The following is a 13,924-nucleotide window of genomic DNA, read 5'->3' as shown; positions in this document are numbered from 1 at the left end:
TCACATTTTTTGACTGTAGACACCTGGTCCAGGAAGAGGTGGTTGAAGAATCCCTCTACAGAAGATGAATGCTACATGTTAGAATGCTCATTTTGACTGATAAAACAACACAAGTAGTATTAACTCCTGAGTGTTTTTTAGTTTAATACATTGAGCATAATAAAACTAACATTCCCCAGTAAACTACTTGTTAAAATTCTTACCCCAGCATATACAGTCTACAATTTACCTTTTCAAATAATTTATTAAGTACAGAGGAGATGCAGTAAGAACAAAACATGGCACGAATTATCCATACCTTATTAAAAGACACTACTTATGTACTTGATAGGACTGGATATTCCACAGCATTAAAACAGGGAACAACTGGGCTAGTGGCGACTGCAGCCAAGTGCAATAGTTATCTCCTTTCCTTTCCCTCTCCTTTCTCCCCCTTCTAACAGACTAGCTGGAGACTGCACTGTTCACTGTTACCATTTTTCGGTCAGGGCTGGACGCAAAGGGATGCAGCACTGAGAGTGCAGGTGCCAACAACATTGAAAGCTGTAAACTGCAAAACCAGGTATCCGCTCCCCCCCCCCCCCCAAGAAAAATAAAAAATAAAGTGCCAAATGTGAAGGAGAAGGTGGTGGGGGGGGGGGTAGAGTAGAATTTCCCCTTTTGGGTAAGGTTCTGCTTTTAAGTTTCACATTAACACAATGCTAACGAACAGACAAAGAGATAGACATGACTTAGTGGTGCTCAACCTGTGGCCCTCCAGTTGTTGCAGAACTACAAGTCCCATGAGGCATTGCAAGGCTGACAGTTACAAGCATAACTCCCAAAGGCAGAGGCATGATGGAACTTGTAGTCCTGCAACAGCTGGAGGGCCACAGATTGAGCAGCCATGAACTACAGAAGATCAGAAGGCGTAGCACCCCACAATGAACGAGACCAGAGGCAATAAGTGCATCCACAAGCTCTTGCTACTTGAGTTATGAAGGATATACAAAGTGACTTATTCCACCAGGCCAAATTTTGGAATGAAATATCACCTCTAGGTGGATAGACCATTTAAAGAATCGCACACCAAAACCAAATCGTCAAATGTCATAGGCAACACAGGTACATCTCATTTTTCAGTTTTTACACACAAGGGTCAAAGTCATCAAAGCACAGTATATCAAAGAACCTGCAGACATAGATATTTGTTTCTACAAACATGCCTGAAACCAAAACATATTAGCATTGTAAACAATGTAAACATATGTTTTAGTTGAGCAAATTAATGTCTCAGCAGACAACAAACAAATTACACACAATTATTGTTTACCAAGACACTCACACCCTGTCTAAGTGCCTATGGTGTGTCCCATAAATGAGATTTATATAAATAGACTTCATGCAGTCTAAACATTGGGATTGTTGGTTCACTGTCCTGAATTATATAGTTAGAAAAGTAAAAGGCCTGCCTTAAGCCTGGTACACACTGAGTTTTTAGCCGTTCAACCAAGCAGACTGAACAGGGAAAAACTCAGCTCCGGTCGGAGCCGCTGTACTAACAATACAACATTAGTACAGCGATCTCCCCTGCTGAGCTGTTGTGTTCTGACAGGGGGCGGTCACTTCAATTTGAATTGCTTGCAATCCATTACATGGATGACGCCACCCAGCTCAAAAAAGTAAAATTTTTACAATCAACCTTTGTCGATGGAACAGGGCAGAAGATTCTCCCGTGAACAGCATTTGCATTAAAATCCTATGCAGGAATTGTGCAAGTACCCACAGCTGTCAGAATAGAATAGTCGGCACTGCATATTTGTCCACTCACACTGTTTAGCATGGCTGGGGGGAGTCAAGTGATTTATTTTGTTCAGCGCATGGGGAGAAACAAGAGAAATCTTGACATGTACAGCCAGCTGAAGAACCATTAACCTGATCCCCACCCACCCCTTTTAACTTAAAATGTCTATAGCAGTGTTAATTTTGGCAGCAAATTTCAATTTAGTTTTAGTCTTAGGACTAAAATGGCATTTTAGTTTTAGTCCCATTTTAGTCTTCTGCAAGTGTTTTAGTTTTAGTCGTATTTAGTCTACTAAAACTCCAGTACATTTTAGTCGACTAAAACTCATTTTAGTCATCTATAATCGAATGGGTGTAGTTCAATTGTAATTTGTGATGCATTATTTAAGCATTTCTCTACAATTTCCAAACTCATTATATACTAATGCTGGTCCTGGAGTGAAAAATCGAATATGTTATTGTTTATGGTATTAAGCTTTGAGCATGCATCAGTGTTAATTTTGGCAGCAAATTTCGATTTAGTTTGACTAAAATGCCATTTTAGTTTTAGTTGTATTTTAGTCTTAAGACTAAAATGCCATTTTAGTTTTAGTCGTATTTTAGTCATCTGAATTGTTTTAGTCGTATATTAGTCGACTAAAATTGTGTTAGTTTAGTCGACGAAAACGTTTTAGTCGGTTTTAGTCGACGAAATTAACACTGGTCTATAGGGCAGATAGATACTTAAAATTTGTGAAAAATTGGATTTTTGTCTTACTGTAAAATCCATTTCTCTGATGTTCATTGATGGACACAGCTCCTGATTCTTCTTAACCATTGAGTTATACTGCCCCCTACAGGAGTAGGACACTAGGCAGGAAAAAGTTTGACTATGCCTATGGGCAGTCCCGGGTGGTATACACCCACACTCTATAGGTACTCAGTTGTGTTACAAGCAGTGTCAGAAGAATTACAACTCCACAGAGGCAGGAAAAAGTTTGACTACGCCTATAGGCAGTCCCAGGTGGTATACACCCACACTCTATAGGTACTTAGTTGTGTTACAAGCAGTGTCAGAAGAATTACAACTCCACAGAGGCAGGAAAAAGTTTGACTATACCTATAGGCAGTCCCAGGTGGTATACACCCACACTCTATAGGTACTCTGTTTTGTTATAAGCAGTGTCAGAAGAATTACAACTCCACAGAGGCAGGAAAAAGTTTGACTACGCCTATAGGCAGTCCCAGGTGGTATACACCCACACTCTATAGGTACTTAGTTGTGTTACAAGCAGTGTCAGAAGAATTACAACTCCACAGAGGCAGGAAAAAGTTTGACTATACCTATAGGCAGTCCCAGGTGGTATACACCCACACTCTATAGGTACTCTGTTTTGTTATAAGCAGTGTCAGAAGAATTACAACTCCACAGAGGCAGGAAAAAGTTTGACTATACCTATAGGCAGTCCCCGGTGGTATACACCCACACTCTATAGGTACTCTGTTTTGTTATAAGCAGTGTCAGAAGAATTACAACTCCACAGAGGCAGGAAAAAGTTTGACTACGCCTATGGGCAGTCCCAGGTGGTATACACCCACACTCTATAGGTACTCAGTTGTGTTACAAGCAGTGTCAGAAGAATTACAACTCCACAGAGGCAGGAAAAAGTTTGACTACGCCTATGGGCAGTCCCAGGTGGTATACACCCACACTCTATAGGTACTTAGTTGTGTTACAAGCAGTGTCAGAAGAATTACAACTCCACAGAGGCAGGAAAAAGTTTGACTATACCTATAGGCAGTCCCAGGTGGTATACACCCACACTCTATAGGTACTCTGTTTTGTTATAAGCAGTGTCAGAAGAATTACAACTCCACAGAGGCAGGAAAAAGTTTGACTATGCCTATAGGCAGTCCCAGGTGGTATACACCCACACTCTATAGGTACTCTGTTTTGTTACAAGCAGTGTCAGAAGAATTACAACTCCACAGAGGGCTGGGTGCTGTGTCCGTCAATGAACATCAGAGAAATGGATTTTACGGTAATTCAAAAATCCAATTTTCTCTCTCGTTCATTGACAGACACAGCTCCTGATCTTCTTAAGCATTGGGACGTCCCAAAGCAGTGTCAAACAGGAGAGGTGGAAAAACAGCAGAAAAAAATTCCCAAGGCTAACCATAGCCAACCAGATAACATGAAGCTCAACCATGTAAAGGGGTTTAAAAAAAAAACTCCAGAAATTTCAGCTCTTTTAAAAAAGTGCTGACTTACAAGGGGTTAAATCCATCAAGGTGTATCGCTGGAAGAAGCAAAGCACTAAGTGCAGTACTCGCATCAAGCACCAAAACTCATCTTGCATTGGTCTGGCTTCAGAAGAGTTAATTCTGATTGGTTATTATGGGGACTGCACAATGCATTTGGTGCTTTGCTCCTTGCATGGTGTCCTGAAAAACCCCTCTTCATTATGAAAAACATTTTTTGGGTAATGTAACATTGCAAACGTCTTTCCTTTTTTTTTTAGTTAAATCAGTCTATTTTCAGACATGTAAACACAATATTTGGTTTATCAAGTCTTGGCAGACTTTCAGGCTGACTAATAATTAACTCCCTGAAATAAAGCCAAGTTGAGGTGTGCATGGCTGCTTGCTTAGCTGTCAGCTCTGTTGTCATAGAAGAGAATTGCAACACCAACTGTGCTGAGCAGCCTTCAAACGCCCCCGAGTCTCCCGATAGGACAATATAGGCTTTGGGAACAGAATGTTCTCATGAACATAAAAGCTTTTTATATTTAAACCTTGAAAATGTGGCAGTGCACCAACAACACCTTGCTCTACAAGGTGTATTTAGAGTACAACCTCTTGTGTCTAAACACCAATTCTACTGCTATCAATAGAATTGGCTTGTTTGAGCAGCAAGTATCAGAAAAAGAATGGGCAAGAGTATGCTTTTAATAATATTCACATCATATGACGATGTAAGACTGGGCTTTGCTTTATATTTTACAATCTGCTTTTCATTTCACATTTTCCAAAATTCTTTGTCAATGCCAAGCTAATAAGTTGTTGCTTTTCTATACCTGATGATGTCACAGGTGCGATATAGAATTTGCTGTACATCATTGAAAATAATGAAAAGACACAAGACATGCAGATCATCTGGAGGACAGCAGAACTGCAGAGCAATAAATAGGTCAAACGAGTACTGCTCTATTACCAATTGAGAAAAACAATAAAATGGTTCTTTATATGAAGGATAGTTAACCTGAAAGCTTGGGTCATAAGGATCAGTTCTTTCATCCTCCATTGACTATAGCGAATGACTTGAGGCATACTCTATATCAGGGGTGTCAAACTCAGCTTCATCGAGGGCCGCATCAGCATTATGATTGCCCTTAAAGGGCCAGTTGAATCTGTAATACTAGATGTCCAGAGTATGTCAAACCCCTTACATCAGATGTTAAGAGTACACCCCCACCTTCCCTTACATCATCAAAGTGCACCCTCTTACCTTGTGTTGCTGCTGGGAAGAAGCTGGTGCCAGAGCTGAGAAGAAGAAACTGCAGGGTCTGCAGGAGGCCCAAAGGAGGGCTGGAGCTGTACTGCAGCTCCAGGAGAGGTGTGAGGGCCACATGAAATGGCCTGGAGGGCCAGATTCGGCCCACGGGCCTTGTGTTTGACACGTGCTCTATATGATCTTTCCTATTTTAAAGCATGTGTATGGTCAAAGATTTAGACAAACCAAAATATGTTTAATTAAACACTTGGGTGCCTTGGATTTATCCCTATTTGCTAAAGTCGGTGTTCACAAAAAAAAAAAAAAAAAAAAAAAAAAAAAACACAGCCAACCCTCCCAACCTAATCTAAACCTGAACTCTGGATCAGGGTTTATCAATTAGGGTTCCTTGAGCACCAAGCAATTTCTGTCTCTCAGATAAGTTCCAACTGACACCATTGATCTTTTTAGCTATCTGTAAGGAGGTAATTATTCCAAGTGACTACAAGTTTAACCACTTGCCGACTGCTCACATTGACAGTACTGCGGCAAAGTGGCTCTCCTGGGTCTGGCGACGTAGACCTACGTCGCTGGATCCCTCCCCCTCTCGGCGGCGCGCGCCACCGGAGGCTCGCTCCCGCTATATTCTGACACAGCGGGAGTCGTGGGAAGAGTAATACAGGGCTCCGCATTCAAAACATCACACTTCCTAGATTACTGACCTAGAATACATAATTGAACACAGAATTCTGATTTCTGTTCAACTGTATTGGGCACATGCACATTCAAGGTCTGTGACATGGGAAATACTGAAATCAGAGGATCAGGCATTCCCGACTAACTAGCATTTTCAGAAAGAAGTCTGTAATGGTTGGCACAGGTTTCCTGTTATTAGGTTTAGCAAGAACACATTTTTTCGCTTCTCTATCTTTACCTGTTCCTTGGGTGAGCTGACTCACAAATCTCACTCTACTCCTCTGTTCACCATGTTAGTCTACCTTATACATTACTAATTTATTAGCTCGACATATCAGTATAGGTGTCACTGCTCTTTTTCAAACTCAATCTTTCCAAAACTGAGTTTATAATATTTTTCCCTAGGGAAGTCTATCCAGCTTCCATCCAATAAACTGTACTTCTACTATAGAGTAGGGATTGACCTATTACCGGAGGGCCAATATCAACTTTTTCCGATATCGGTATCGGCCCCGGAACTGGCCGATATTACCGATATTTTCGTGACGTCATTCTGCCTTTTTTAGGCCGCCTCCCTCGCTTTGGACAGCCTCGTCTGGAGTCGGAAATAGTTTAGAGGGAGTGTATCACAGCCATAAACCCACCCACAGCAGCCCGGTGCCAACAAGCCACCCACGCCCACAGGCCCTGTACCAGCCAGCCACAGGCACTGTACCAGCGAGCCAGCCAGCCACCCACCCACAGGCCCTGTACCAGCCAGCCACAGGCACTGTACCAGCCAGCCAGCTACCCACAGGCCCTGTACCAGCCAGCCACCCCCATCCCCTGTGCCAGCCACCCACTCACTACAGGGTGACAGCCAGCCAGCCACCCACCCACCACAGGGTGCCAGACAGCCAGCCACCCAGCACCACAGGGTGCCAGACAGCCAGCCACCTAGCACCACAGGGTGCCAAACAACCAGCCACCCACCACCACAGGGTGCCAAAACAGCCAGCCACCCACCACCACAGGGTGCCAGTCATCCACCACAGGGTGCCAGATACACAGCTACCCACCACAGGGTGCCAGACAGCCACCCACCCACCACAGGGTGCCAACAAGCCAGCCATTAATCATTAAACAAAAATTAACATGTTCTGTGCCAGATTTGTGTCAAAAATTGTCTTTATTTTTCAAAACTTTAAATGTACAAGATATCGGCCCATATCAGCTGATGCGTTGTGACCTATATATTGGTATCGGCCCTGAAAAAAACATATCGGTCTATCCCCACTATAGAGGCCTTAATAGGCAAGGTGAAAGTGTCTCTTTATACACATCGGTTGCATACAGAATAAAACGTAACTGTAAAAACGAAACTTACCAAAGTCAAGCCTGTCTTTTTGGTTTCTCTGAAGTAGTCCCAGCAGCAAGTTAGACAGGTATGGAGACGTTTCCCCGGGAATGCTGTAAGATGTCATACAAGCAAATGATAAGCATGTTCATAATCTGAGTAGGTGTCCAAAGCACAAAGTTTGTTTAGCATGAAGGTGCAAGCACAAAGTTGGCTCATAAAGACGGCAAAAATCCCATTGAATGTAAAAACACCCTAATATACAGTGCCTTAAAAAGTATTCATACCCCTTGACATTTTCCACACTTTTCAGATATTTATTTGTACAAAATTTTGAAAACCATTTATCATTTTCCTTCCACTTTACAATTATGTGCCACTTTGTGTTGGTCTATCAAATTAAACCCCAATAAAATAAATTTACGTTTTTTGGTTGTAACATGACAAAATGTGGAAAATGTCAAGGGGTATGAATACTTGTTCAAGGCACTGTAAATGCTCTGACACATACAGGGCTCATATTTTGGTGCCTGAGGGCACTAATATCATTGCAGAAAATTCACTATTATACTACAGCAACACCTGTTGAACAACGATAGCCCACCATAAATAGGACCTCTAAAAGAGTGTGGCTATTAAAATTACCTTGGAACAAGGTTCTTATTCTTCTCATAGAACAATCGCAGATCCTGAGGACTATTTGCCTGTTAGGAAAAAAAAAAACCTCAAGGAAAGTTCTGTAAACTAGCTATATACTAAGCAATTCTCTTGACCAACAGATACAAGTAATGCTATGATTGGGTTAACTACACATTAACTTTGCACTAAGATAATTAAAATCTGGGTAAGGTCATGGATATCTGACAGTATAGTGTAAACATTATATAATCTGCCAGCTGTGAACTAAAACAGTAGAAGGGCCCACTGCAGAGATTATAGCCCCTTCTCCAAAGTCATACGTTTGTATATTTGGCAGCAGGCTGACTGCTAGACATGAGCACAGGGGTCCTTTAAACGCGTCTCCAACCTAAATCTCATGCTTTTTTGTACTCCAATAAGCTGCAGGCAGGGTCATTCCCTGCCGCACAGCTCATGGAAACTGACGGGTAGGGAAAGACCCGGCCCACTGCCCACTGAAGCACAAAAAAGCGGAAGTAGAGTAGTTTGAAGGATGCAAGAGCTGATAACTACTGACTACATGTGTACCGTCCATTTATTCTTCTTTAAGCATAGAGTTCGGGGGACACCGGAGGTCATCTCTACTGAATATATGTGTACAGTCAGTCTCTAAGCAAAGAAATGTGAATTACATGGAAAGCGGTCCATGGATTCTAGCATAAGCACCCCCCATGTATGTACACACACACAACTTCACGTCCTACATGATTTTGGTTTGTTACACTGTACTTGCTGAAGAAGGGCGTAACGAGTACAGGTGGAATGAGCTGTTACTTTGGACGTCATTTAGTTGTATCAGCAACATGTGCTTATGACATGCATGTTTTTACACTTTTGTGAGTATTTTTAATCCCTGTGTTACGTTTTATATAATAGTATTCAAAGCAGAGAGCACTATGGTTTTCTTTTATAATTTTATGGCCGCATATGAATGATTGAGACCCTAAGAGGAGGTCAAAGAAGCTTACAGATACCTCGAGGAGGAGTACCCCTGTGGCATCCTGTGGGATATCTTTATGGTGATTGTGACTCTGTAATGGGGTCATTATCTGGAGGTGAGCAGGAAATTTAGCCAAGGGTGGTGGTCGCGGAATTCACTGGATCACAATTATTTTTGGATTTCTAATTTGAACTGTCACATTGAATTACATAGCGGTGGATTGTACACTTTAGGACTTTATTAAGTATTGTTTTTAATATTTTTTCAATACTTTATTGCACTGATATTGGTTGCGCTACACTGAACATGGTATATGTTTATTACACTGTACTTGGCTGGCTGACAAATCAGTTCTGCACTTCCATAAAGAAAAACTGGTGGATACTGCAATTTTTGACAGCAAACCTAATGAAAGTATAAATGCCACAGTACTGACCAGCTACAGTATAACTCTAAATTAACATGCACATGGCAAAGTTTCCCCTATCAATACATACTATTATTGGGAAGGGAGGTGTGGAATCTAACAAAACCTAGTGATTATAACATTTAAATAAATGGAATGTTATGACACAGTGTGTCCCTATTTTAACTTTTGCGCTTCCTAAGTAATTATATGATATATCGCACTTTTAGGTTTGTGTGTACACATCAGATCAAACGCTGTGATAAAAAAAATGTACAAACAAATAAAAAAAAGGGCTTTTGTACAACATGTTTCGGATAAATGTGTCTGTAAGCTGCATGTATTTGTAAGCTCTGGTCTCTGTGCTAACAGATTTATATTTAAGCTCTATGCTTCTCGCATAAAAAATAATTCCCACTATCAAACATTGAAAAGAGATTTATCTACTTGAGCAATACGGATTAATTCTTGCTACAAAGAACATCAGAGAACCCACACAGTTTCCTGCAATAAACGGTGACCAGTACAGGAAGTAAACAAAATCTAAATACACAAGAGATGGTTACCTGGAATGGTGGCTTGCCAACTAGGCACTGATAAATGACGGTTCCTATGCTCCAAAGATCTGCTTTTGCATCATAGTGTTGTGACATGATAACCTCTGGAGCCTGAAAAGCCAAACAGATCACCATGTTGGTATTCAAACAAAACTACAGCCCGCATAGGGCATCATGTCTAAACGGTTAACAATCAACACAACGTGGATTCACATATGACTGCAGCGCAGACCGCGGACATGATGTGTGACCCCCGCTCGGATGTAGGTTTGTATTTTATGCACATTTTTATACCAATAAATCCCCTTAGACAACCGGTCTTTTCTTGCGGACACCGGAAGGGTCTATCCTGTGTTGTGTATTTAAATGGACGGAAGTGACGGTGCAGGCATCCTCCTGTTTCAGTCGAAGCTCTTTTGAAGGAAACGCGTCATAGAGGAGGCGCCGCACCGTCACACATCACGTCCGAGGTCCGTGCTGCAGGCGGCCGCGGCTCCCTACTAGTTGATGCAAACCGCTCTTTAACCTCCCTGGCGGTATGATTCTGTCTGGAATTCTGTACCAAAAGCGGTACAATTCTTTTCATGGAAATTTGGCGTTATGTATTATAGGCCTACAATTCTTAGTAATTACTGACTTAAACCTGACCAAAACAAGACTCTAGTAGACATCCCAGATGTGATAAATTTGAAACACAAACGCGTGAATTATAATCGAATCAATAATATTATTTTATTATTTAATATATAATAAAATTATATTATTGATTAGATTATAATTCATGCGTTATATATTATATATATATATATATATATATATATATATATATGTGTGTGTATATATATATATATATATATATATATATATATATATATAAAACGCATGAATTATAATCGAATCAATAATATAATTTTTATATATATATATATATATATATATATATATATATATATATATATATGTGTATAGGTATATATATATATATATATATATATATATATATACATACACACACACACACACATATATATATATATACACACATACACATATATATATATATATATATATATGCATACATATAATATAAAATGTGTTATGTGTTTTGTGTAACGGTTTTTTTTTTTTTTTTTTTTTTTGAATTTCCCTCCCTAGTTCCGCTCCCATGCAGCATTGCTGCTGCAGAGAACGGAACTGGGAAGTCCTCCTACCGACAGACGAGCGGCGGAGATCTCGGCTGGCGGTCACAGCAATGAGAGCTCATCGCTGGATTGCCAGGATAAGGTAAGAGACGCTCCGCTGCACTGTCTGCATAGCTCTGCCATTCACCCCGAGCGTGACTCGGGGATACCGCTAATAGCAGAAAATTCCTACCCCGAGTCACGCTCGGGGATACCGCTAGCGGGGTTAAACCATATCCAATTGTAAGTGCATGTCTTTATTTATTTTAATAAAAGTGTTTTGAGGTAATGCACTATCATTTGCCCATTTTATTCCTCCATGGGTACACTCTGAGGCTATCGTCCCAAGACAGTGTATGGGAAAGCTGGATTTTACCCTGAGCATATCTGGATTTGTTCAATCCATGCTGAGTAAGGGAAATCTTCCATTTGATGACCCATGCTTATATTTTTTGCTGTTTGGTAAGAGGCTTTGATTTGCTGGGTGTGCACACAGTGGACTGTGGGATTTCACTTATACTGCACAAGAGTGGATTTAAAGTTGATTTTGCACTTTCATCATTTCCGTCTGGTGAGAGAACAACTTGCATGGTGGAGGGATTTATATATCACCATCTATGAACCAACACCGTTTGATTTTGGAAACAAGGGATTCACTGTTTATTTTGCACCAGTGTTATTATGGACTTCGGAATATTTTCTTTAGTCATATGTGAATATATATTTCATTTTTAACCTATTTAGATTTTTTGTTTTCATCAACACATTTATTAGTTTTATTCATTAGCGCACCAGATCACTCATACACACATTAATTATTCCAATTGCATAATAGGACCTTTGGTAGCAGCTTCTTTTTTCACCAATAGCGCACCTATTTTTTCACCATAACACAACGTGGATTACAGATAGCTTCCAAAAAAACTTCCATATTTTGATTTAAAGTAGCTGTGAAGTTCAGTAATCACATTTTTTAATACATCAATAAATGAATTTTAAAAATTCATCTTTATATAAATATAAAAAAAATTGCCGATTATTTGCTCTATAAATGGAGGAACTAGGCAGAAAAGCCAGGCATAGTTGGGTTCTCTTGAAGATGGCCGTTGACAGCCCCTTAGTTCTATTATCCACCACTGCACCTGATGATAACAGTGGTGGGGGGATGAGGTCATCAGCACTCCTCAGCCAATCAGAGGAAGCCTTGTTTTAACTCATAGAACACAAACCTGTCTATGAATGGCTGAGTGCTGCTCTGCCTGACATTGTTTTGTTCTGGGTATGAGACAGGAAGTATCACAGCCGGAACCCAGCACTGTGGCTAAAGCTACATACAGTACATACAGAGCTGAGAGCTGCTGTGGCAGTTAGTTTGTTTAGACTAGCTGGGTCCAAACGAACCATTTAAAGTGAAAGGGAACAGAGATAATCTTTAACCACTTGCCGACCGCAGCACGACTATTTACTGCGGCAGTCAGCCCCGTACAGGCAAAGTGACATAGTACTATGTTGCTAGCCTGAAAGCCTCTAGGGGGCGAGCGTGCGTTCCCTAACATGGCCGCGCGTGTGACCAGCGGACCCGATGTCCGCGGGTCACTCGCGATCTCCCTGGGAGAGGGAGAAAGGCAGGCGGCTGATGTAAACAAAGCCGCCTGTCATTCTCCCTGGTGTAACAGCAGAGATCATACGATCCTGCTATGTAGGATCGTATGTCTCTGTGGTTACATCACTAGCCACACCCCTTTACAGTTAGAAGCACGCCCTTAGGGGCACATTTAACCCCTGCATCTCCAATAAAGTTAACCCCTATCCTGCCAGTGTCATTTTACAGTAACAGTGCATATGTATAGCACTGATTACTGTAGTAATGTCCCTGGTACCACAAAAAGTGTCAAAAATGTCAGTCAAGGGACCAATCTTGTCTGCCGCAATGTCGCAGTCCCGCAAAAAAAAAAAAAAAAAAAAAAAAAAAAATCGCAGATCGCCGCCATTACTCGTTAAAAAAAAAAAAACAATAAAAATGACAAAAATCTTTCCCTTAGTTAGTAAACGCAATAACTTTAGCGCAAACCAATCAAAATATTGTGATTTTTTTTTACCAAAAATATGCAGCAGAAAACAAATTGGCCTAAAATGTTAAAAATTTTGATTTCTTTTTTTTTGGGGGGAATTTCATATAAAAAAATGTGAAAAATATTGTTATTTTTTCAAAATTGTCGCTCTTTTATTGTTTATAGCGCAAAAAGTAAAAATCGCACAGGTGATCAAATACCACCAAAAGAAAGCCCTGTTTGTGGGAAAAAAAAGGACGTCAATCTAATTTGGGTACAGCGTCGCACGACCGCGCAATTGTCCGTTAAAGTCACGCAGTGCCGAATCGCAAAATACCCCCTGGTCTTTCAGCAGCCAAATCCTCCGGGGCTTAAGTGGTTAAAGATGTTAAAGATAAGGACTCAAATCTATACAGCAAAGCAGAACTTGCGAAATATGGAATATGATCATGGGATACATAGCAAAAACTATGCCTAGCTGCAGTGGTCAAAGAACCATTTGAAAGCATGCAACGCAGGACTTCTAATACTGAATACCAACCATTGATGAACAGCTTGCCTACACGGGACAAAGGGAAAGTAAATAAACCTGAAAACTGGACACTTCAGGAGAAATGGAAGGTAATCCAAATGCTGAAAGTAGTTGGCTTGTAAATTGACCGAAACACAATAGACTGGAGTCAACACTGTAAAGAACAGACAACAGGCTGCTGGAAAGTAAGTAATAATGACGAAATAATCAGGCCACGAGTTATAGGTTGCAAAGCCAGTGCTGGAGTCGGGCTCCCTCCTGCTGATATTAGCTGGAGGGAGAAGCTTAAAGAA

The 13,924-nt window shown here is 40.8% G+C and overlaps 1 protein-coding gene across 2 annotated transcripts in view; it reads right to left on the bottom strand.

Moving 5' to 3' along the window:
• The window catches only part of ULK2 (unc-51 like autophagy activating kinase 2), a 197,199-nt gene that overhangs the window by 52,353 nt on the left and 130,922 nt on the right, over nt 1-13,924 (bottom strand). For both annotated transcript variants that reach the window (XM_082247019.1, XM_082247018.1), the window contains exons 8-11: nt 9,877-9,978; nt 7,932-7,990; nt 7,317-7,399; nt 5-55 (exon numbers count right to left, since the gene is read on the bottom strand). In XM_082247019.1, coding sequence (XP_082103145.1) covers nt 5-55; nt 7,317-7,399; nt 7,932-7,990; nt 9,877-9,978 — 295 coding nt within the window. The remainder of the gene's footprint in view (nt 1-4; nt 56-7,316; nt 7,400-7,931; nt 7,991-9,876; nt 9,979-13,924) is intronic.

Source organism: Pelophylax lessonae (genome assembly GCF_965119305.1).
Source record: "Pelophylax lessonae genome assembly, chromosome: 2".
NCBI lineage: Eukaryota > Metazoa > Chordata > Amphibia > Anura > Ranidae > Pelophylax > Pelophylax lessonae.
The sequence above is the reverse complement of the archived record's forward strand: the minus strand, read 5'-3'. Positions and strand labels throughout refer to the sequence as shown.